Source organism: Cricetulus griseus, chromosome 4 (assembly GCF_003668045.3).
Source record: "Cricetulus griseus strain 17A/GY chromosome 4, alternate assembly CriGri-PICRH-1.0, whole genome shotgun sequence".
In the NCBI taxonomy this organism is placed as follows: Eukaryota; Metazoa; Chordata; class Mammalia; order Rodentia; family Cricetidae; genus Cricetulus; species Cricetulus griseus.
This window is the reverse complement of record NC_048597.1, coordinates 156,629,625-156,653,606: the sequence shown is the minus strand read 5'-3', so window position 1 is coordinate 156,653,606 and position 23,982 is coordinate 156,629,625. Positions and strand designations below refer to the sequence as shown.

The 23,982-nt window shown below is 41.6% G+C and overlaps 2 protein-coding genes across 6 annotated transcripts in view; one reads left to right on the top strand and one right to left on the bottom strand.

Moving 5' to 3' along the window:
* Positions 1–2,550: 2,550 nt before the first annotated feature.
* Ube4a (ubiquitination factor E4A) overlaps positions 2,551–23,982 on the top strand; it is a 42,982-nt gene continuing 21,550 nt past the window's right edge. For 2 of the 4 annotated variants that reach the window (XM_027411994.2, XM_027411996.2), the window contains exons 1-8: positions 2,551–2,676; positions 8,588–8,749; positions 16,359–16,532; positions 17,327–17,439; positions 19,053–19,205; positions 20,220–20,379; positions 21,027–21,229; positions 22,182–22,373. In XM_027411994.2, coding sequence (XP_027267795.1) covers positions 8,629–8,749; positions 16,359–16,532; positions 17,327–17,439; positions 19,053–19,205; positions 20,220–20,379; positions 21,027–21,229; positions 22,182–22,373 — 1,116 coding nt within the window. In that variant the 5' untranslated portion in view covers positions 2,551–2,676; positions 8,588–8,628. Of the gene's footprint in view, positions 2,677–4,682; positions 4,775–8,587; positions 8,750–16,358; positions 16,533–17,326; positions 17,440–19,052; positions 19,206–20,219; positions 20,380–21,026; positions 21,230–22,181; positions 22,747–23,982 lie in introns of those variants that run through there. The other 2 variants (XM_027411995.2, XM_035443632.1) reach the window with 2 other exon arrangements.
* Positions 10,582–23,982, bottom strand: part of LOC103164275 (N-acetylglucosaminyl-phosphatidylinositol biosynthetic protein-like) — a 38,439-nt gene continuing 25,038 nt past the window's right edge. Inside the window, exon 2 of one of the 2 annotated variants that reach the window (XM_035443633.1) lies at positions 10,582–13,231. In XM_035443633.1, the coding sequence (XP_035299524.1) occupies positions 11,598–13,031 (1,434 nt within the window). In that variant the 5' untranslated portion in view covers positions 13,032–13,231 and the 3' untranslated portion in view covers positions 10,582–11,597. The remainder of the gene's footprint in view (positions 13,232–23,982) is intronic. The other variant, XM_035443634.1, reaches the window with a different exon arrangement.

The following is a 23,982-nucleotide window of genomic DNA, read 5'->3' as shown; positions in this document are numbered from 1 at the left end:
TCTCTCTTGCCCTGAAACACTGAATTTTTCAACTCTCAAGGGTTTTCTTTGATCTCCACACATTTGCATTCACACGCACACAACACAAATACACATGCATACACATACCTGAATTTTTTCCCTGTAAGATGCCTTTAGGAGATAGAACACCAGTAGATACTCAAATATTACACAGTGCTTTTATGCATGTGATAAAATATGCAGATACAAGGAGTGTTATTTTATAGCCTTTTATTATTTTGTTTTGGTTTATGTTTTATGGGTAAGGTCTTGCTGTGTAGCTCAAGCTGGTCTTGAACTCAGCCAGAATCCTCCTGATTCAGTCTCCCAAGTGCTAGGATTATAGGCACAGCACACATGCCTGGCTAAAATTACCATCATGGAATCCTGATGATTATTAAAACACACTTCTGAATGTTTGACTTCCTCTGGGTGTATTGTCAATAGCCCCAGAGCACAAATGTAACAAAGCAGAGAGGAAGAAGCTGACTGTTAGAGGCATTCTCTGCCTCTTGACTACCATGGGGAAGCAGCCTCTGCCATGAGCTCTTGCTAGATGATATTTTTCTTTGCCTCGGCTGACCTTAAACGGAAAGGTCTGAAACTTGGAGCCAAAGTAAAACCTTGCCTCTTGGCATTGTTTCCTCAGGCATTTTCTCACAGCAATGAAACTGCACTTACATTTAAGTGTGCCATTCTATAGTATTAAGTTCTTTCCAACAGCTGTGCAGTTGTCACCACTATTCATTTCCAGAACTTCTTCATCACCATGAACAAAGACTCTGAACCTCATCCCTATCCCTTAGCAACATTCTCCTATTCATCTCTATAAATTTGCCTATTCTAGGTACTACATATAAGTGGACTCACACAGCAAGTGTCCTTTGTGTCTGGCCTACTTCATGTAGCATGTTTCTAAGGTCTATCCAGTTTTAGCATGTATTAGAGCTCTATTCCTTTTTAACACTGTTAGGCTTATGTAACCTATTTTAATATCTATTCTCTTATTAATGGACTTTTGAGGTTGTTTCTACCTTTTGGTTACTATGAAGACTGCTGGACTGGTGGACAAGTACCCATTTAAACCTTGTTTTCAGTTCATAAGGGACATCATCAAATTTAGGTTACTGGATCATGTGATTCCTATAATAATGCTATACTATGTTTAACATTTTCAGAAATCACCAAACTGTTTCTAAAGAGGCTGCACTATTTTAAATTTCCATTATCAACAGATAAGGGTTCCAATCTAATCTTTCTCTCCCCACTCCTTCTTCCTCCCCCACCTCCTCTTTTTCTTCTTGTTTTTCAATACAGGGTTTCTCTGTAGCTTTGGAGCTTGTCCTGGAACTTGTTCTGTAGACCAGGACTTACAGAGATAGAGCCACTCTGCCTCCCAGGTGCTGGTACTAAAGGTGTGTGCCACCACTACCTAGCTCCCCCCTCTTCTTCTTGAAAAATAGTTTTGACACATAACCCAGGAAAGGCTGGAATCTATGTAGCCCAGAAGTTCTCAACCTGTGGGTCGTGACCCCTTCGGTAGTCAAACAACTCTTTCACGGATGGGGATTGGTGTATATCAGATAGTTACATTACGATTCATAAGAGTAGCAAAATTATAGCTATAAAGTAGCACCAAAAATAATTTTATGGTTGGGGGGTCTCACAGCATGAAGAACTGTATTAAAGAGTTCGCAGCATTAGAAAGGTTGAGAAGCATTAAAGTAGCCCATGCTCACCTGAACTTCTGAAGTTCTGATCTTCCTCTCTAACCTCCCTCCCCACAGCTTGGATTTCAGATATGGGCTACCACACTTAGTGATTTAATATTAACATGTTATATATTATTATATATTAATATATTGTTTTATATGTAGTAACACATTTTATATTATATTAAAACATTTATTATGTATTAATTTACTATATTATGCTATTAGATATACTAATATGTTATTATGTGATATATTTTTACATATTCTTAATATTAATCCTTGATTGCTTATGGAATGCAAATTTTTTCTCATTTTCTCAACAGTGTGTTTAGCTCTTGGGGGGCTTTCATTATTTTTGTGTACCTCAGAACAGACTAATAGGATGTACACTGTCACCATTGTGTATGTAAAACTAAGTCCAACCCAAAATAGCAACTGCTTGGCACCTAATGCCTGCTCAAAAGTTCTTAGACATTGTCTTTGTTCGTATTGTTACTACTTCTAAGCTACGAAGAGCAAGTGAAACGGCTCCAGGCCAGGTGGGAAAGTAAAAAAAAAAAAAAAGAATGCCACAGTCTGTGAGCAGAACAGAAATCAAAATAGTGCGTCTGCCCTCAAGAGACGGATTTCCACGGTCCGGCCTAATATTCCACTAGACTCCAAACCACACAGCATCGCCAGCCCCGCCCTGCCCCGCCCTGCCGCCTAGACCAATCCCAAAGCCACTTCCGGCCCGCCCCCCTGCTAGCCGCCAGCTAATGTGCGCGTGCGCCTTGCTGGTGTTTTGCCTGCCATTAGTGGGCGAGGACCGACAACGCCCTACTTCCGGCGCGGGGTAGAGAACAGACAGGCGCGGCGCTCAGCGATGATGTCAGCTCCGGTTGTATTGCTGAGTCGGAAGTGGGAAGCTTTTGGTCGCTGTGGCTGTGAGCTGTCGTCGTTGCTGCCCTTTCAGGCTCTGGTAAGACAGAAGGTATCTTCAGGGGAGGAGAGTGTTGAGACTGCGAGCGAGGTTTTCAGCTAAGCAATTGCCAGTGCAGACCTCTGCACACTTGCTGTTCTCCGGTGCTTGCCTGACCTGGCTCCCTCTTCTTGAACTTCGACCCTGTCGGATCTGGAAACCCTTACGGTGCTCCAGCGTCAGGTGTCTCTGCACATGTCCTTCTTTGCCAAACCTGTGCTAGAAAAGGCCCGAGTGTTGGCTATGACTGTTTTTTAACTTCTTTTATCTAGGACCTGCGCAGGGTGGGTGGGTCTCCCTCCTCACGAATCTCTTGCCAAACCCCAAGATAAAATATAAATAGTGGACGACAGAAAGCCAGATGCGAAAGGGACGAAATGAAGCTCGAGTCATAGCAACCAAGCCAGTTGAGTGCATGTAGCAAGATGTTGATGTTTTTAAGACGAGTAACAGGCTCGTCACTATAACTCTTCTGGAATTCTGCTCGAGTTTTTCTTGGGTTGAGAAAACATTTCTCAGATTGAGTGACCACACTCAGAAGCTTTGTATTAGTGGTGTTCCCTTTAGGATCCGTTTTCGTCTCCTAGAGCAGGAATGGGTTTTGTCATTGATTTTTGGTCCCAGAGAGAAGACTATAAAATGGGACCCAAGACAGAATGCTAGGGATTGGTGGAGTTTTGTGTGTTTGACTTTTTTGTTTTGGTTGGGTATTTTGTTTTGTTTTTGGTTGGGGTGTGTATGTGTTTCACTTGATGAGGTCCTTCTAGCTTGCAGACAAATGTTGCACATTTTTGTTGCGATACCATATGCAGCACTGAAGGTATTCTAGAAAGAATATGTTAGCCTGGAAACATTTTTTTAAATTCCAAAATAGACACTTTATGGAGTACGATTTAATACACCTTAATTTGGGCTGGGATTGGAACACAACCCTGGTACATACTAGCTCTAGCACTGAACTATACCCCACCCCACCCAACCCTATCCGTAGAGTTTTGTTTAAACAGCCTTCATTTTTCAGTGCTACAGGTAATTCTACTTTAAAACCGGATCAGACATGATCTTAAGATGTCTGTATGCTTACTAGAGCCAATCGTGGCCTTAAAGCATTAACAGTACTCTACATAAGTAAAAGTTTAAATCAGGAGAGGATGGGAGAATTTTATGAGACCAACAGTAGACACTTCTTATAGATGTAGTCTTTTGCAGTAGGTATACAGAGTGAGATTTGTTATCAAGGAAGACGTATTAAAAACAAATAATCTAAAGGCTCTGAAGGACTGGTGGTGGCTGTACCATCCCAAAAGCTAACAACAGTGTGTTTCTATATGGCAGCCAAAAACAAGAGATTTGTCGATTTTTATTATTGTTCATTATTTCCTTTTAAAAGAATATTTTACTTTTACTTATGTGTACATGTGTGTTTCTGTATATGTGTATGGCACATGTGTGCAGATGCCCCAGAGTGTATTGGATCCCCAAGAACTGGGGTTACAGGACGCTGTGAGCTGCCCAACATGGGTGCTGAAAACTGAACTCTGGTCCTGTAGAAGAGCAGCAAGTGCTCTTAACTGCTAAGCCATTTCTCTGGACTTCTGTTTCTTTTTTTCTTGGAAAGTTGTTTTTTTATGGATTTGTAGTTATAAGAGTATGTGGATATATACAGAGAGCAGAAGGGGTTGTTAGATCCCTTGGAATTGGAGTTGCAGGCGTCTGTGAGCTGTTCTGTTAAGGGTACTGAGGCCCAGACCCTGGATCCTCTGATAGAACGGTAAACCCTCCTAAGTCAGTCTTCTCTTCAGTCCCTTATTTATTTTTGAGTCAAGGTCTCACTGTGTAGCCTAGACTAGCCTTGATGTCAAGATCCTCTTGCTTCTACTTCCCAAGTGCAAGGATTACAGGTATGCACCATTATACTCAAACTGAGAAATTTAAAATAGGTAAAGTGAGTATTAAAGCAAACAATGTCAAGGCTCCATTTTATGAGACCTTTCTTTTCTTTCTAGGTACTTTTATTTACATGTGTAAGCTCAATGACTAAATCTAAACTGGAATCTCCTCAGAGGTTCTCATCAGGTGCTCAGTCCTCCTTTTTCCTGTAAGTCGTTAACACCATTTAGCCTTGTTTCTAGAGAAAGAAATTCTCTGAACCAATTTTAAGTAAATATGTAAAAGATAAGTTTAGTAGGGTAGGCAAAACCTTTTGTTGTTGTTTTTTTTAAACATTTGTTCTAGTCTTCTTTCTGTTGTTATTATAAAACTCTCTGACCAAAAATATCTGAAAGGAGAAAAGGGATTATTGTTACACTTCTAGTCACAGTCCATCATTGAGGAGGGTGAGAATTCAAGTAAGGCCTTGACGTAGAAACTATGGAGAAATGCTGCTTGCTAGCTGATGCTTAGCTAGCTTTCTTATACATCCCACAACTACCCACCCAGGAAATGATGCCCTCCTGTATCAATTAACAATTAAGACAATACCCAAAGAAATGTCCACAGGCCTGTCTGATCTGGGCAATCCCTCAATCACGGCTTTCCTCTCATATGACTCTAGACTGTGTCAAGCCGACGGTTAAAGCTAACTAGGACAACATTTATGGTGACAACAGACTTGTTTTCACTCTGTATTCTACATGTGCTTAGGTACTAAAGAGCCACAACATCTGGACTGGCAGCTTGACCTACTGCTGTATCTTAAGACAAGTAGGAAAGTCTGTACCTTGAAGTAGATTTTGAGTAATGCTGTGATTTCAGGGCTCATGAGTAGCTACTTGGAAGATTGGGCCATCTGGTGAATATTTGCTTAGACTTTGTGGTTTTGAAGGATAATGTCAGCCACAGAAGAAAGAATAATCTGATATCAACTTGTACTTAACGGTCTTAGAGTCTGGCAAAGCAGATCTGCATACGAATGCAATGTAGAAGTTTTTAAATCCCAATATAAACAAGGATAGGACGCAATAGAAAGTTAGCCTCTTTGTATAAGGGAAGAGTATAGAATTAGAAAGGAAGTATGTGAATTTTTGGCGCTAAACTCCCTTTCTTGATAGTCTTGAGAACCTGTGTCCTATGTTCTATATTGTTGGCTTTGAGCTTCCTTTTTACATATGTGATGCAGGTCGTTGTCTCCTGTCTAGTGATCTGAACCCTTCAATTACACACACACACACACACACACACACACACACACACACACACACACACACACACGCTTCAAACTGGCTTATGCAATTGGTTGACTTCTATAACTGAAAAATCTGGAAAGTTCTGTTTTCCTGTATGATAGCTTAATTTGGGGGTAGGCATTTTTTAGATGGTTAAAAGGTGGCAACTCTAGGCTTGTGTTTTACTAGCCTAGCAATCCAAGAAGAAAGAGCTCCCTTCTCAATAGGTTCAGCCAAAAGTCCAAAAACAATGTTCACTTATTTTCATAAGCCTTGATGGGTCTTTTGCCCGTTCTTGGATCATTCGCTTTGTCCTCTGTGCCCCTTCTTGGAGCTGGTAGATGAGATCAATGCATCTGGACATATGTCTCTTTTTTGTTTTTGAGACAGAGTTTCTCTGTGGCTTTGGAGGCTGTCCTGGAACTAGCTCTTGTAGACCAGGCTGGTCTCGAACTCACAGAGATCCTCCTGCCTCTGCCTCCCAAGTGCTGGGACTAAAGGCCTGTGCTACCATCACCCGGCGTTGGACATATGTCTTGAATGGAATTGATACTCAGGGAAAAAACCAAAGCTGTCATGTTGAGATAAAAGATGTTAATATTCTTGAGACAAAGTAACAAGAGTTCACTATGCTTTTGCCATCTTTTAGAGTTCAGGATACCTTGGGATAGGGGGACAGTGATAGTGAACCAACAATGAGACAGTTCAGGATGGCATCACGTGAATTAGAAATGAACTAAGCTCATCCAGTGGTTACATAGGAGAAAGTCCTCTCAAGGACTATTAATTCCAAAATAAAATATGATATTTTTATTAAGTTCAACTAAATATATGGCAAAAGAAAAAGTAAAGCAGCAACCAAGAGTTCATTTTCTTGGAGTAGAAAAGCCCTGCACCATCCTGAGAAGAGGTGGAGACTGGCTGAGTGTTTTATGTCTAATTAGCTTTTAGCTCTGATGCAGGAAAATAGCAAAGGCCATGAAGCAACTGATGGAAATATCTCAGAAGTGCCAAGAAGTGATATAAACTCTTCCTCCAGCAATTAAGGTTAACTTCTCCAGTTTTTATTAGCTTTTGTTAAATGAAGGTTAAGCTAAGCATGGTGATTTGTTCCTATAATCTCAACACTGGGGTGTTGGAGGTGGCAATGACACACTACTGAAACAAGAGGGTCAGGAGTTCAGGCCAGCCTTGGCAAGACCATCTGTGGTGATGCACTCCTCTAGGTCTTAGCACTCAGGAGGCAGAGGCAGGAGAGGTGTAAGTTTGAAGCCAGCCATCAAGTTCCAGGGAAGCTTTGGCTTCATAGTGAGGCCCTGATTCAAAACAGACTAATTAACTAAATGTAGATCAAGTGTTCTTCCTCCTCCCTACCCTGTACCCCTCATCTTAGAGGTGTTATTTCTATTTTATGTTAGACAGTCTACCTGACAGTTAAATTTGTTTTTTGGAAATTAAAAAAAAATAGATAAGCAGTAAAAATTAGTATAGAATCAAAAAAGACTAGCCAGCCGGGTGTTGGTGGCGCACGCCTTTAATCCCAGCACTTGGGAGGCAGAGGCAGGCAGATCTCTGTGAGTTCAAGGCCAGCCTGGTCTCCAGAGCGAGTGCCAGGGTAGGCTGAGGCAGGAGGATCATGAGTTCAAGGCCAGCCTAGGCTATGCAATGAGGTCCTATCTCATTTTAACAGAAAAGAAGAAAGACATCAAACAAGAATTTTGAGAATTTAGTTGAAAAAGAATCTGTAGTTTTGTTGCTTATTTTATGTGTGTGGGATGTTTTGCCTGCACAGATATCTGTGTACTGTGTGCATGCCTGGAGACTCTGAGGCTAGAAGAGGGCTTCAGATGCTCTGGGAATGGAGTTACAGACAGCAATGAACTGCCATGTGACTGGGAATTGAAACTAAGTCTTCTAGAAGAGCAGCTGGTGCTCTTAATCGATGAGCCATCTCTCCAGCACCAGATCTATGAGTAGAATTAGGTTATTTAACATACATGAGAGACCTACAAGCATATAGCTAACCTGATTCTAGCCTTGATTCAGCATTCCAAATCTGAGTGTCAAGCCAGGCATGGTGGTGTATGCTTGTAATCCTAGCACTTAGGTGTATGCAGAAGGATTAGGAGTCCAAGGTCCTCCTCAGCTGCATAGTGAATTTGAGATACACACGCACGCACGCACGCACGCGCGCGCGCGCGCGCACACACACACACACACACACACACACACACACACACACACACACACACACGTAACATGAAAACTTACCTTTCAGAAAAAGAAGAAATCTGAGTTCCTGTGTAGCTAAGGTTCCCAACTTCAGCCCTGAGTTGTAGCGGTCTGGGCAAATACTACCTTGTCCTCTGCAGGTGAATGAAAACTAGTCTTACAGCTTAAAAATTTATGGGGAATCCATAATTCTTGTGGTATGTATGTCTCAGTGCTATGGTTACATTTATTGGTTAATTGCCGTCACTGTTAAGCCTTTTGAGTTTTAGCTGTGTCCAGTTGGTAGGTTTGTAACTATCTTGCCAAACGTCACTGTTAAGCCTTTTGAGTTTTAGCTGTGTCCAGTTGGTAGGTTTGTAACTATCTTGCCAAATACAACTTGAGTTTGGCAACAGGAATTTGTATGCCTTACTGCAAAGCATGGTGCTCAAGAAATGGGAAAAGAAATAGTGGTAGGTATACTACAGCAATTGTGTTATCTGCCCTTCTGAATCTAATTCCTGTCCTTTGCATAGCCCCTCCCCCCAGGGCTGGATGGAGGATACCTTAAAGTGAAATGACAGACCAGGAGAATAACAACAACATCTCAAGTAACCCCTTTGCTGCTCTTTTTGGCTCCCTGGCTGATGCCAAGCAGTTTGCAGCAATCCAAAAAGAGCAGCTGAAGCAGCAATCTGGTAAGTAGAGGAGCCAATAGCAGCAGATGCCACGACCTAGAACTGGGTCTTCCCAGAGGAAGGATTCTTTAGAAAATTAACTGCAATTAGAACTTAAGTTTGGGGCAGAAGTTGTTTTGCTTTTACTGTCTGTCTGTCTATCTGTTGGTTTGAAAGCAAATTTGGTTTGTTGTTGGTTTTCATGGCTTGTTTTGTTTGAGGGGCCTTCCCCTATGCTCTCCTCTCACTCACATGAAAAGAGATGGCTAACAGGTGGATCCACAGGGACAGATGGCAGCTGCGATCCCAAACTGTCAAGTTGTCTCATTAAAGGGAAAAAATTGTCTACTAGTATCTTTTTAATATAGGAAGCCAGGGTGTGTGGCTAGCAAGCTGCATGCAGTTGTAGAGACCAGATATAAGAGAATCATAAAAACTTTCTGATCTTTTGACAAAAAAAAAAAAGAGTTGTAAGACCTCTCAGGTGAAGTGTATTTTGGTTCTGCTGAGTGGCCCCTCTGTAGCTCACTGCTGTTAGCTCTCAGACTGCTTAGAATCTAATCCTTAGCTTTAATATGAAAAAAGAAAAATGGAGCTCAGAATAATCTCTTAATAGCCGGAAAATGGCTTTCCTCATTTGGAACTGAATTTAAGATTGAGGATTCTTTCTATCTAGAGACAGACCAGAGGGATTAGAATATATTTCTAAAACACATTGTCCCCCGGAAGAGTCACTATCATTCAAACTAGAAATGACCACTCCCCCTTCCCAAAAATAGTGGGTTTTTTTTTTTCTTTTGATAAAAGGAGATATGGTTTACATTTTCCCTTCATTTGTTTAAAAAGTATATAACACTAGTGCGATGCTGGGTTTGACCTTGCTTTACCATCAGGATTGAATAGACAGGAGGGAAAAGCAGCAGACGGGAAAAAGAGGTTGTAGATGAAGCAAGAGGAAGTATGTGCAAGGCTCTTTAACTGGCTATAAACAGGCTCCAGGCTGGGGCTGAGACCTTGGGAGCAGCAAGCTGTGGGAATGAGGCAAGAACATGTCCTTCTGTTACTGTCTTGGTACCTCATCACCTTAGTTGTCTACACCGAGTTCCTCATGCCACCAGATCCAACCTGTTTGTCACCAGCAATTAGTATTCTGCCTGAATCTTAGGCATCCTATGCTGAACTCATACATGGAAGCATCTCTTACTTCTGAGAGGTTGGTCCTGGTTTTCAGAATACCACTTTGTTAAGGAAGAATAGAAGTCCGATGGGTAGTGGTGGCTCACACCTTTAATCCCAGCACTTGGGAGACAGAGGCAGGCGGATCTCTGTGAGTTCGAAGCCAGCCTGATCTACAGAGCAAGTTCCTGGTCAGCCAAGGCTGCACAGAGAAAACCTGTCTTGGAAAAACCAAAAAAGAAAAAAAGAAAAGAAGTCTGCCCTTCTAGTTTCTAGTGCCTAGCACCACTTTTATAAGGGCATTCCTGTGAGTGCCCTTCTGAGAGGCAATCTTTGAGTTGCTCTATGAAACATTAAAGGAATTCAGTTGATAAGGGGAAAAAGGTAGGAAAAGCTAGAAGACAAGCTGTGATAGCAATTTTAATATCAAATGATGAAAATTCTAGTCTCACTCACTAATCTATAGGAAAATGCCCATTAAAACTACAATTAGGGGCTGTCAGATGGCTCAGTGGCTAAAAGCACCTGTTTCCAAGCCTGATGTCCTGAGTTCAGTCCCTGGGGAAAAAAGAAGACTCCAACAAGTTGTCCTCTGACCTTGCATGTGCTCTGTAGCCAGCCACACATACATACTCTAAAGAAATGTAATAAAAAATTAAACAATTATATTTTTGTTTGTTTGTTTAAAATTCATTCTCATCTTTATTTTTGGTCATGAGCATGTTTTAACAGCCTTGGTTTATGTGAGTAACTATAACATCAAAAGCAATGCAATAAAAAAAAATACAATCTTTTTAGAAAATTCCTCAATGTTCACTTCACTTTAAATAATTGTAAATAGTTGGGTGGAATAGTGTGTTTCCACATATACTGACAGTTATAATCAAGGTGTGTATACAGAAACACATTGTTCTACCTTACATGCATGTCACATACACATAACAACAATAAGTAACTTTTTTAAAGCCTACAACAGTGGTACAAGCACCTAGGACTTGAAAAACAAAATATCTTCATACACATATGATATGAAGTGTCCACCTAGGAGAATGCATACAGCAGGATTAGAGAAGTACTTAGAGTATGTTATGGTGGCATTTTCCTTAAATTAAGTGACTTGAGCATTTGGGGCATGGTAACTGTTTTACCACCTCACATTAGCTAGTCCTCCATGGCAGAGCATTTCCTACAGAGCAGGCAGCAGGCACTCAAAACATGTTGGCAAGTTGCTCAGATCATATGCTACACTTCCTGAATGGACCCATATGTGAGAGTATGATCTCAGAGTCCAGTAAAGAAACATCAGTTTGACCTGAAATAGTTCACATAACTATCTCCCTAAAGGAAGCTTGTCTGTTTCTGGTGGATGTTGAATGATGGCATAATGTTAAAAATTGGCCCCAAAAGACCTAGCACCCCCCCCCAAAAAAAGACCCAGCACCCAAGGCTCCCAAAATGCAATGTTAAAAACGTCTCCACTGGAAGGATTTCACTGAAAGTTTCATGCCTGAGTGGCCAAACTGGTCTCCCAGTTAAAGTTAAAGAAATTCAAGGAGCTTCCAAGCTCGGGAATTGTGTGACCGTTTATTTAGCTTTCCTCAAATGAAACAGTGAATGCTATTATGACGTTGACTTCAAAGCCTAAAAGCAAAAGGACAAGGTTCCTTTCGACTGTTATAGATCTGTCTAAAGTTTATAGTTGAGGTTCAGTCGCATCTCCTTTTATATCATGAGTCCACACTCTCTGTGGCCCAGTGGCATCTATTGCCACATCAATGACTGAATCAGGAGTCATCCATCTCAGGAACATGAGGAAGAGGTAGCTGAACACAGCCAGCAAAGCAAAACTGTGGCCTGTAAGTGGACCACAGTGAGAGGTGAGCCTGTTGAGCCTCTCATGCATCGGCAGCACAGTTTCCTTCGCCACCTTCTCGTACACCTTCTCAGTTCTCTCTGCCACATTCCGCCAGGTGTAGAAAGCCTTTACTACATTGTGGATCTTTTCTGCATCCGGTAACAGCCCCGACTTCACTTGGAAAATAGCTTTTTCCAGCCCTTCACACAAAGATTTTACTGAAGGTTCACATAAAATAATAAGGTTCTCTGGAAGGACTTCGGGGATCCCACCAACCCTGGTGCTGACGACCTGCAGACCACAACTGGCAGCTTCCAGGATTGCCATGCAGAAGGCTTCGGTCAGGGAGGTATTAAGAAAAATATGTCCTTGAATTAAGACATTTCTGACATCCTTGTGTTCTAAAGCTCCCAGAAGATGCACCCTGTCGTGTAGTTGGTACTTTTCCCGCACTTCTTCCAAAACGATACTCTTTGGTCCCTCTCCTCCAATTAGGAAGTTTAATTCAGGATATTTCTGACAGAGTTCAGGTATTATACCACTGAGCAAATCAATCCCTTTTCTGTAAACAAGTCTGCTCACGACAACAATGGTTATTACACTGTCATGCCTCCTCAATGGTCCTGGGGTGAAGTCAGTAGGGTCTACAGCATTAGGAATGACCGACACTCTTTCAGGATTCAGTGCTGCTCGTAGTACAGTGTTTTCCTTACTTGTATGAGAGACACAAATGATGTGGTTTGTGTCACAGAGAGACACAGTTAGAAGCTTGTTTGTAAGCACTGAGCTGACATCAGCAAATCCAAAAAGGGAATGGTCCGTGAAGACTGTCTGAAGCCCCATTGTCTTGGCATGAAAGAGAGCATCATGGGCCATGGCAGAAAAAGAACTGTGGGAATGAATTATGGTAACTCTCTCCCGAACAAATATATACCTGAACAATGGCAGACTGTGAAAGAGAGTCGTAGCTGTAGATTGGTTGTACATGACTCTGAGAGGCAAATAATAAACTTTGAGGCCATTGGTGAGGTAACGGATGCCCTTTCGATTTCCATAAGCATGGGTGACAATTATGACCTTGTGCCCCCTCTCAATGAGGCACTGAGAGAGCTGGTAAATGTGGCTTTCCACACCCCCTGTGTTTGGGTAGAAAAAGTCAGACACCATACAAATTTTATGTGCGCGGGTGCTATTGGTGGAAAGACTTGGAGTGCTGAACCAGGAAGGCATCACTGAGGGGGGCTGGCCTTGCCCACTTCTTCTATTGGCCATGCTGAATTGGTTCAGGAATCAGTTCTCAGTGCAAGCCAGTTAAGAAGTGTGTCTTCTGTCACCTGAAGTTTATACTGCAATCATTTTCTACTTATTGAAGGGTAGTAATGCTCAGTTCCCTTCACTTTTTTTCTTAACCTTTCTTGTTCCTCCATGAGTGCCTTCTTTTTGGTATAGGTTTCTCTATTTCCATGCTGCCTCTGTAATTAAATCAAATTTGGTTAAAATTAAGAGACATTTTCTCTTATTTCTAGCTAGTTATACAGATAAAAGCAGTCTCTTTAAGAATAACTTCTGTTAACTTTTAAAATACTTAAGCTCTTTTTTAAAATTCTGTATTACATTCATTTAATGTGTGTGCATGTATATGTGTTGGTCAGAGGATAACTTGATGTGTTCAGTCCTCTCCTTCCACCATGTGGGTTCCAAGGACTGAACTCAAGGTACCAGGCTTGGCAGCAAGTGCCTTTATCTGCTGAGCAACCTCACCCACCCTAATGTTCTCAAGTTCTTTGAGCCAGCAATTCTACTTCCGAGAATTTTTGTTTGTTTGTTTGTTTTTGTTTTTCGAGACAGGTTTTCTCTGTACAGCTTTGTAGACCAGGCTGGCCTCTACCTCCCAAGTGCTGGGATTAAAAGTGTGCACCACCACTACCCAGTTTACTTCTGAGATTTTTGTCTTACAAAAATACCCATATGAACAAAAACAATCAGATTATATTCAGTGTTGTATTACTTAAGATCATGAAACCCTGGAACAGTTCTCATGTTCATCTGATGAATAAACATGGAGTTTAAGTGACTACATAAGTTGTAGTAAAGGCAAACATATATTACAATGCAGCTATTAAAAGGAATGAGCCAAGCGTTGGTGGCTCACACCTTTAATCCCAGCACTTCGGAGGTAGAGGCAGGAGGATCTCTGTGAGTTTGAGACCAGCCTGGTCTACAAGAGCTAGTTTCAGGATAGCCTCCAAAGCCACAGAGAAACCCTGTCTCAAAAAACCAAAAAAAAAAAAAAAAAAAAAAAAAAAAAAAAAAAAAAAAAAAAGGAATGAGATGGGCCTGTTACTGCAGGTTTATAATCCCAGCTACTTGGGAGGTTATGGCGGGAGGATCAGGAGTTTAGTCCATCCTCCCTGTATAGTTAGTTTAAGGCTGGCCTGGATAATATAAAACACTGTATCAAAAAAAAAAAATAGAGCTGGGGATATAGTTCAGTTGGTAAAGTGCTTGCCTAGAAAGCACAAAACACCAGGTTTACTGCCTCATACCACATAAAAGCAGGTGTGGTGTGCATCCCTTTGATGCTAGTAATTTGGCAGTGGAGACGAGGATTAGAAGTTCAAGATCATCCTTATAGGGAGAGGGAGGACAACAGGAGGCCCTGTTTCATAAAACACAGAGAATTAATAAATGGAATGAAGAAGGTCTCTGAACGACTTACAGGAAATAATGGTGGTGTTAATAAGTTAAAAGGCCTGTTAAAGGGCTGGAGAGGTGGCCTAGCAGTTAAAGAGCATGTGATGCTCTTGCAAAGGACCTGGGTTTGGATCCCAGCATCCACATGGTGGCTTATAACCATCAGTAACTCTAGTCCCAGAGCTTCAAAGCCCTCTTCTGACCTCTTCAGCCATAAGGTGCTCATGCGCACACTCACACACACACTGCATATACATACATTCAGACAAAACACATTTACAAATAAAAAATAATTTTTAAAAGCCAGTTGAGAAGCTAGTGAGATGACCCAATGGTTAAGAGTACTGGCTGCTCTTCCAGAGGACCCGGGTTCAATTCCACCCACATGGCAGCTTACAACCATCTGCAACTAGTACATGGAATCTGATGCCCTGTTCTGGTGTACAAACATATATATAGACAAAACAAACAAACAAACATACATACATACATACATACATACATACATACATACATACACACACACACACATACATGCATATTCTTTAAAGCCAGTTGAGGGGCTGGTAAGATAGCTCAGTGGGTAAAGGCACTTCCAGTCCTTATGACCTAAGTTCGATCCTTGGAACCCACATGGTGGAAAGAGAAAAAGGACTCCCCCAAGTTGTTCTGTGATCTCCAAATGCATGTCATGACACATAAACATACAAATACAAAAATAAGTAAATGGTTAAAAAAATGTTTTAAAGTATGGCACAGATCTGTAAATAACCAGCAACAACAAAAAAGTTAGAGAGATGGCCCAGCATGCACATTCCCACACAGAGTGTATACGTACACATCATTAAAAATGCATCTTAAGGACTGGAGAGATGGCTCAGTGGTTAAGAGCACTGACTGCTCTTCCTGAGGACCTGGGTTCAATTCCTATCACCCACATGACAGCTAACTACTGTAACTTCAACCCTCACACAGACATACATGCAAATAAAAATAAACAAATTTTTAAAATTCTCTTTTTAAAAAATGATCCTGGTGGGCTGGAGAGATACTCAGTGGTTAAGAGCACTGGCTGTTCTTTCAGAGATCCTGAGTTCAATTCCCAGCAACCACATGGTGGCTCACAACCATCTACAGTGGGATCTGATGCCCTCCTCTGGCATGTAGGCATATATGTAGACAGAACACTTTAAATAAATAAATCTTAAAAAAAAAAAATGATCCTGGTGAGATGGCTCAGCAGGTAAAGATACCTGCCACCTAGTCTGATGGCCTAAGTTCAGTCCCCAAGACCCATATAGAAGGAGGAGAAAATGGGTTGCTACAAGCTGTCCTCTGACCTCCAGGTGCACACTGACACATTCCCCACACACAAAAGTCAAAGAAACAAGGAAAGCACAACAATTTTAAAATAAAAAATAAGAGTAATGAACATTAGCACAGGAGTCTGGAACACTACAGAATTAAGCAGCTATCTATAAGGTACTGGTTTTAGGAGCCCTTCTACAGGACATATTCCTGAGTGTTAAATTACCAAAACAAATGTATTCGCCAGGGAAAGGCCATACTGTCGTTTGATCTATTTGCTAATTATTTTTTTCTCCAAGAAAGTTAGCTAATGTTGCTAATTTTGGTAGGGTGGGTACAGTTATGGGTAGAAGTAATAAAGCTTACTATATGGAAGGCAAGGTTTATAGCCGGGATTTCAGGATCCTACACTTCACTTGCCTGGCTTGAGTTGCTCAGTAATGAGATGAATAATTTGTTTCATGCCTGCAATTGTCCTCCTAGTGGTTACATTCAAACATTCTAGGTAGTGTGTTTTGTTGTAAGGGGGGAGGGGCGTACTGTGTAATGACTTATGAGAAGTATACTGTGTAATGACTGACTTATATGTTCCTGCAGATGAGCTCCCAGCAAGCCCAGATGACTCGGATAACAGTGTCTCAGAGAGCCTGGACGAATATGACTACTCTGTGTCTGAGATTAACCGCTCCTTCCGGTCACAGCAAGAAATATGTGAGCAACTCAACATCAATCACATGATCCAAAGGATCTTCCTCATTACTCTGGACAACAGTGAGTGGTAGACTTGCACCCAACAGTTGGTTGCTCTTCCCTCTTTGCTTGGGCTAGGGAATACTTTGTTTCTTAGAAAACTGCTATGTCTAAGACTTAAAACCACTCCCTGGTGTGCAGGTTTATCTTAGTAAGCTTTTTAATTACCTAAAAACAGTATTTTAGCCAGGAGGTGGTGGCACACAGCTTTACTCCAGCACTGGGGAGGCAGAGGCAGGAGGATCTCAGTGAGTTCAAGGCCAGCTTGGTCTACAGAGTGGGTTCCAGGACAGCCAGGGCTCAGGGAAACCCTGTCTCAAAAAACAAATAAACAAACTATTTCTACAGATATAATTTTCTGTCACCATTTTAGTGCAGACTGGGCTGTATGACTACTTTTCTGTACTACCTTTAAAAGGAAGTAGAAAGAGTAGCTAACCCCATTTCCTTATTCCATGGATGCTGAGAGGTTCAGAAGTGTTTTACCTCTATGCCCTATTTGTAATTCACCCCTAAGGTTAATGCTGGTATCTGGAATTTTCTTGCTAAATGTCATACTGAGGGTCCATAACGGTCCATGCTCTGTAACTACTTTGTATATCAAGATCACTAGTATTCCTTAATTCAAGAGACTCCCTATCAAGGTCAGTTGTTGGAAGCTGAGCACAGTAGTATGTGCTTTTAGTCTCTAGTACTGGGGAGGCTGAGGCAGGAGAGACCACTTGAGCCAGGTGTTAAGGACCAATATAGGCAACATAGCAAGACCCTGTCTTAAAACATTATTCTTAACCTATCAAATTAAAACTGTTTCAAAGGTGATCCAAACTTGAAAGGCGGGAATGGCATCCCCAGCCGTTGTGTGTATTTGGAAGAAATGGCAGTAGAGCTGGAAGATCAAGACTGGCTTGATATGAGCAATGTTGAGCAGGTACCATTCCTGATTATGTGCCCTCACAAACTGCAGCCATGCAACTAAATCCTGTTCATTCTCCAGACACTACTGCTTGCTTCCACCTCTTCCATTGTATATGGTATTCCTCTCTGGCCACACATCCAAATCCACCCATTGTTTAAGAACCAGTTAAAATGCCATCAAAATTGCCAGAAAAGAATTGACATTCCCTCCTCTGAGTTCTTTATCCTATCCATTTCTTGTGGGGACTGTCACTGTCTTGTGGCTTTTTATTCAACCTGCCTTATCACTCTTATTAGACTCTTAAGTTCCTAAGACAAGGCCCATTCTTCCTTGAATACTTTCAAAAATCAAAATCAGGCTCACAAGCAAGTTTGGCTCCCCAGTACCCACATGAAGCTAACTGTGGCTATGTGGGACTATCCCCTCAGTGTCACAAATGAGACGGAGTAGAGAGAAGAGGATTTCTGGATACTTGTTAACCATCCAGCCTAGCTGAAAAATGGTGAGAGCTCAAAGGAATGAGGTGGAGTGTGACAGAGCAGGACAACCACTGTCCTCCTCTGATCTCATCCCAGATCTCAGGAGATCAAGTACGGAAAGCCATCATCCATTAGGTAGAACTGTTTCCCAGGGTATCAGATTCCACAGTAAGTGTACTATGCCTTTGAAAACTGATTTACAGTTGGGCATGGTGGCAGATACTTTTAATCCCAACATTGGGAGTCAGAGGCAAGCAGAGCTCTGTGAATTCAAGGAGAAACCCTGTTTCAGAGAACAAAATAATCCAGGACAGGCTCCAGAGCCACACAGAGAAACCCTGTCTGGAAAAACAAAAACAAAAAACAAAAAAAGGACCCTATAGAGATGGCTCAGCTGTTAAGAGCATATACTGCTCTTACAGAGCACCCAAGTTCAATTCCTAGCACCTATATGGCTCACAGCTACCTGTAGCTCCAGTTCCAAGGGGAACCAAGGCCTCTAACTGCCATGAACACTTTCAGTCTTGTGCACATGCACACACAGACACACAATACATGCACATAATTAAAAATAATAATGTTCTAAAAAATTGAGTGGCCTGCAAAGCAAGTCTGTCTGCAGAGAGGCAACACAAAGAAACCCTGAAAAGAAAAATTGAGAAGAGAGGCTGATAATTTGGCATTTTGCTTTCACATTTAAAGTGTCTCTAAGCCCAGTAATCACACAGAAAGTAGATTTCACATGTTTCATCACTGATTCTTAATACCATTCAACAAGTGACTTTTTGCTGTGACTGTCACAGACATTTGAGACTTACTTTACAGTAACTATGTATATATAATTAGTTCCTATATTTCTAAATTTATTCTGAACTACATCTGATTCTTGAAAAGCATGTATCAGCCAGGCATTGGTGGCGCACACCTTTAATCCCAGCACTCGGGAGGCAGAGGCAGGTGGATCTCTGTGAGTTCGAGGCCATCCTGGTCTCCAGATCGAGTGCCAGGATAGGCTCCAAAGCTACACAGAGAAACCCTGTCTTGAAAAACCAAAAAAAAAAAAAGCATGTATCAAACTTTTTAGATCTTAGTGTTCTAGGATTTCCTTTGCAATAGATTAATATTTTTGTTTATTTTTGTTAATAGGCCATCTTTGCTCGATTATTGCTTCAAGATCCAGGAAACCACTTGATCAGCATGACTTCTTCTACAACGTTAAATCTCTCTGCTGATCGAGATGCCGGGGAGAGGCACATCTTTTGTTACCTTTATTCCTGCTTCCAAAGAGCCAAGGAAGAGGTAAAGGAATAAACCCCATGGAATTTTAGATTGTCCTCTTGAGTAACTTTCAAATGTGAGTGAGAGTTGGATCAGTGTCTTTCATGTCTTAATATATAAGTATATCATGGTATATCTGGAACTGAGTATTTGTAGGACTATAACATTGCATAAAGCTTTAGTCTCCTTTCTGTGGCTTGGGGTCCATCTCTCTTGCTAGTTAACCAATGCCTCCTATTCTCTGTATATACCTCTCTAGAAATCAGACCCTTAAAAAAAAAAAAAAGACTAAACACCAGATCAGTCAGGTGTGGGTAGTACATGCCTGAAATTGCAGCACTCACGAGGCACAGACACAAAGATTGCTACAAGTTCAGAGCCAGCCTGGTCTCCATGTCTATACAGTGAGTTCCAGGCCAGCGTATACTACGGAGTGAGACCAAAATAAAACAGTATAAACCAAGCAAACCCCAAATATGCTAACAACATTTCCAGTGAGGTGGAAGTACTGAATTGGTCTAAACTTGATTTTTTCAGAATTAGAATTTTAGCAAGTGGCCTTTTAAGCCAAAGAATAAATCCGTCATGAATTTTCAGTCCCCAAGAAATCAATATTGCCAGGCAGTGGTAGTGCACACCTTTAATCTCAGGCAGACACAGGTAGGTCTCTGAGTTTGAGGCCAGCCTGGTCTACAGAGTGAGTTCCTGGACAGCCAGGAATATACAGAGAAACCCTATCTCAAAAAACAGCCAGGTGGTAGTGGTGCATGCCTTTAATCCCAGCACTCAGGAAGCAGAGGCAGGCAGATCTCTGTGACTCTGATGCCAGCCTGGTCTACAGAGTGAATGCCAGGACAGGCTCCAAAAGCTACACAGAGAAACCGGGTCTTAGAAAAAAAAAAAAGGAAGGAAGAAAGGAAGGAAGGGGAAAAAGAACAATACTGTTTGAGGAACTGATATGTTTTCATCCTATTTACTGTACCCACCCTTGCTCCATGTTATAGAAAACTTAATGCTTTTCTCTCTTTGTTGTAGATTACCAAAGTTCCAGAAAACCTGCTCCCTTTTGCAGTGCAGTGCAGAAACCTCACTGTGTCTAATACTCGAACTGTTCTCCTTACCCCAGAGATCTATGTTGACCAAAACATCCATGAGCAACTGGTAGATTTGATGTTAGAAGCCATTCAGGGAGCCCGTGAGTATAGAAGCAAGGTCTTTAAACATCTACATTTAGAATACCAATTTAAAACTCCTCTAATGGTTTTAGAGAGTCTTACAGCCATTATGATTCTGATAGAAATTAAGGAAGACAGATTACACCTTGATCTTTAGGCCTCAGTACCAGCAGAATTCTCAAAAATATCATAGAGGGGCTAGAGAGATGGCTCAAAATTAAGAGCACTTCTAACTGCTTTTCCAGAGGACCCTGGTTCAATTCTCAGCACCTAAATGGTGGCTTACAACTATTATGTAGCTCCAGTTCCCCTGCAGATCCACTGCCCTCTTCTGGCCTCCACAGGCACTGCATGCACTCCATACATAGGCATACATGCAGACAAAACACCCACACGCATAAATAAAAGGTAAATCATAAAGAGCCAGTGTTTGCAAGTGGGTACGTAGCTCATTGGTTAAGCACTAGTGAACAGTTGTCCTCATTGGTCAAGCACTAGTGAACAGCTGTCCTCATTGGTCAAGCACTAGTGAACAGTTGTCTAGCATTCACCAGGTCTTTGGTTCAATTCCTGCACCACAACAGAGATAGACAGACAGACAAAACATGAAACAATGTATAAAGACAAAAATTGACATGGTCTCCTTCCTTTCTCATTTGTCTATTAGATTTTGAAGATGTAACTGAGTTTTTAGAAGAGGTCATCGAAGCCTTGCTGTTGGATGAGGAAGTTCGAACATTTCCTGAAGTCATGATTCCAGTGTTTGATATTTTACTAGGCCGAATAAAAGATCTGGAGCTCTGCCAGATCCTACTGTATGCATATCTGGATATTCTTCTCTACTTCACTAGGCAAAAGGATATGGCCAAGGTAGGTCTGAAAGACACTATGTGCTCATGGTGCTAACAACTCAGTACTTGATGCTTCCTGTCCTGATGACACTATTACATTGCCTATAGAAAGCCAGGTATGCTGTCATGTGCCTGGAATCCTAGCACTTGGGAGTGGAGGCAGGAGGATCAACGTTATCCTCAGCTACACTGTGAATTTGAGGGCCTGAGGACAGAGCTGGTGAGATGGCTAAGTGGATAAAGTCTCTTGCTACAAAGCCTGAAGACCTAAATTTGATCCTCAGAACCCACATGGATGAAAAAGACAATGAGAGAACCAATCCCCCCACACACACACAAGTTCCTCTGACCTCCATACTGTGCCCATGGTATGCACACATATACAGACAGACACAAAAATAAATAAATGCTTAATTTTTTTTCTTGTAATTTGAGGCTGGTCTGGATTTTATAAAACCTGGCCTTTAAAAAGAAAAAAATAAATAAATAAAAGCAAAGAAAATGGAGCCAGATGATGGTGGCACATATCTTTAATCCCAGCACTCAGGAGACAGAGACAGGTGGATCTCCAAGTTTGAGACCAGCCTGGTCTACCCAGCAAGTTCTAGGACAGCCAAGGCTACATACAGAAACTCTTTCTTAAAAAATAAAAGAAAGAAAGAGAGGGGCTAGAGAGGTGGCTCAGCTGTTAAGCCCACTGACTGCTCTTCCAGAGGTCCTGAGTTCAATTCCCAGCAACTACATGGAGGCTCATGACCATCTATAATGAGATCTGATGACCTCTTCTGTCTAGTGCCCTCTTCTGTCATGCCAGCATACTTGCAAATAGAGCAGTCGTATACATAAAATAAATAAATAAATCTTTAAAGAAAAAAGTGTGGGGGGGGGAGGTTGGTTGTACTGAGACCCTTGCATCTGAGCCCTTTATCTCACCATACACATGAATAACTAGGTTTTGTCCTTTCCTACAGGTTTTTTTAGAATACATTCAGCCCAAGGACCCTAGCAATGGGCAGATGTATCAGAAGACCTTGCTGGGAGTAATTCTGAATATCTCATGCTTGTTAAAGACTCCGGGTGTGGTAGAAAATCATGGCTACTTTCTGAATCCATCTCGTTCGAGTCCTCAGGAGATCAAAGTACAGGAGGCCAACATTCATCAGGTGGAACTGTTTCCCAGGGTGTCACAGCCCCCTGATTTGAGACGAGCATTTCCTCAGGAGCCATGTAGGGATAAGGCTGCGTCAACCTCTTTGGGAAAGCAAATTGGTCTGATTTGCTTTTGTCATAGTAACACAATGAAATTGCCCTCTTATTGGGAGTAATAGGATGGCTTATAATCCTAGTTCATAGGAAATAGAGTAGGGGGATCGGGAGCTCAGGACCATCCTGAACTACGTAGCAAGTACTAGACAAACTCGCACTATAGGAGAGTCTGTCTCAAAAAGGAAGGAAGCAAAGAAATCACCGTTGGCACATGCCTTTAATCCTAGCACAGAGGCAGACAGGTCTCTGTGAGTTTGGAAACAGCCTGGTCTACAGAGCTAGTTCCAGGACAGCCTGGAACCCTGTCTCAAAAAAAAAAAAAAAAAAAAAAAAAAAAAGAAAAAGAAAAGAAAAGAAAGAAAGAAAAAAAGAAAAGAAAAAGGAATCACGCTCTTCATATCCTTCACTATGAGGAGAGGATAGACTTTGATGTTGGGTGAGAATAAACTTCTAGATTATATAGACCCTGCCCTGTATGATGACACTGTCACACCCCCTTCAGTCCTTGCCCTTCTTGCCAGAATACTTATTGTCACTTATAAAACCTTTTGACTAAATGCCATCTTATAAATCTTTGGCCCTTGTTCTTCTCTAAAGAGAAGGCCACTTAACATAAAACTTAGCAGAAGTCTGACTGTGGGCATTAGATGGCTAACTGGGGCACAGTTTAGGGGTCCCATTTACTATTTAATCATCACGATGCTGTCAAGCAGGTGTTTGGCAGACTGCAGCAGTAGCCAGATCCAACTGCCCATAGTTTTGGGTTTTGTTTTGTTTTGTTTTGTTTTGGGGGGGTGGGGGGTTTCGAGACAGGGTTTCTCTGTGTAGCTTTGGAGCCTATCCTAGCACTCGCTCTGGAGACCAGGCTGGCCTCAAACTCACAGAGATCCACTTGCCTCTGCCTCCCAAGTGCTGGGATTAAAGGCGTGCACCACCAATGCCCGGCTCTGCCCATAGTTGTTGTTTTGTTTTTTTTTGTGAAGAAAGATTTACTGGGGCCAGTGAGATGGCTCAGTTGGTAAAGACACTTGTCATCCAACCTGATGATTTGAGTACAGTCCCCAGGACCCACACAGTAGAAAGAGAGCCTGTTCCCAGACATCCTCACACATAATGCTCGACCCCATGCCTCTCCCACACACTAAATACATTAACACTAAATGTAATATAAATATTAAAGGTATTTATTGACTGTAACCATGTCTATTTGTATTGTTTGTGGCTCAGTTTCATTCTGTAGTGGTCAATTGAGTAGTTGCTATGAGAACCATGACAGAGCCAGAAGAATTATCATTAACACTTTACAGAAAAACCCCAACCATAAAACCTACTAAACTCTCTGCAGCTTGGCAGTTGACCAGAAAATGTCCCATGAATACCCAGAAATACATATATTTTTAAATATCAGAATTGGGGAGTAAGGTGCAAAAAGAGTGAAGGGAAAGATTAAGATTAGCATATTTTTAGAAACTTGTATTTGTTAGTGTTTAGGAGTAAATAAAAGAA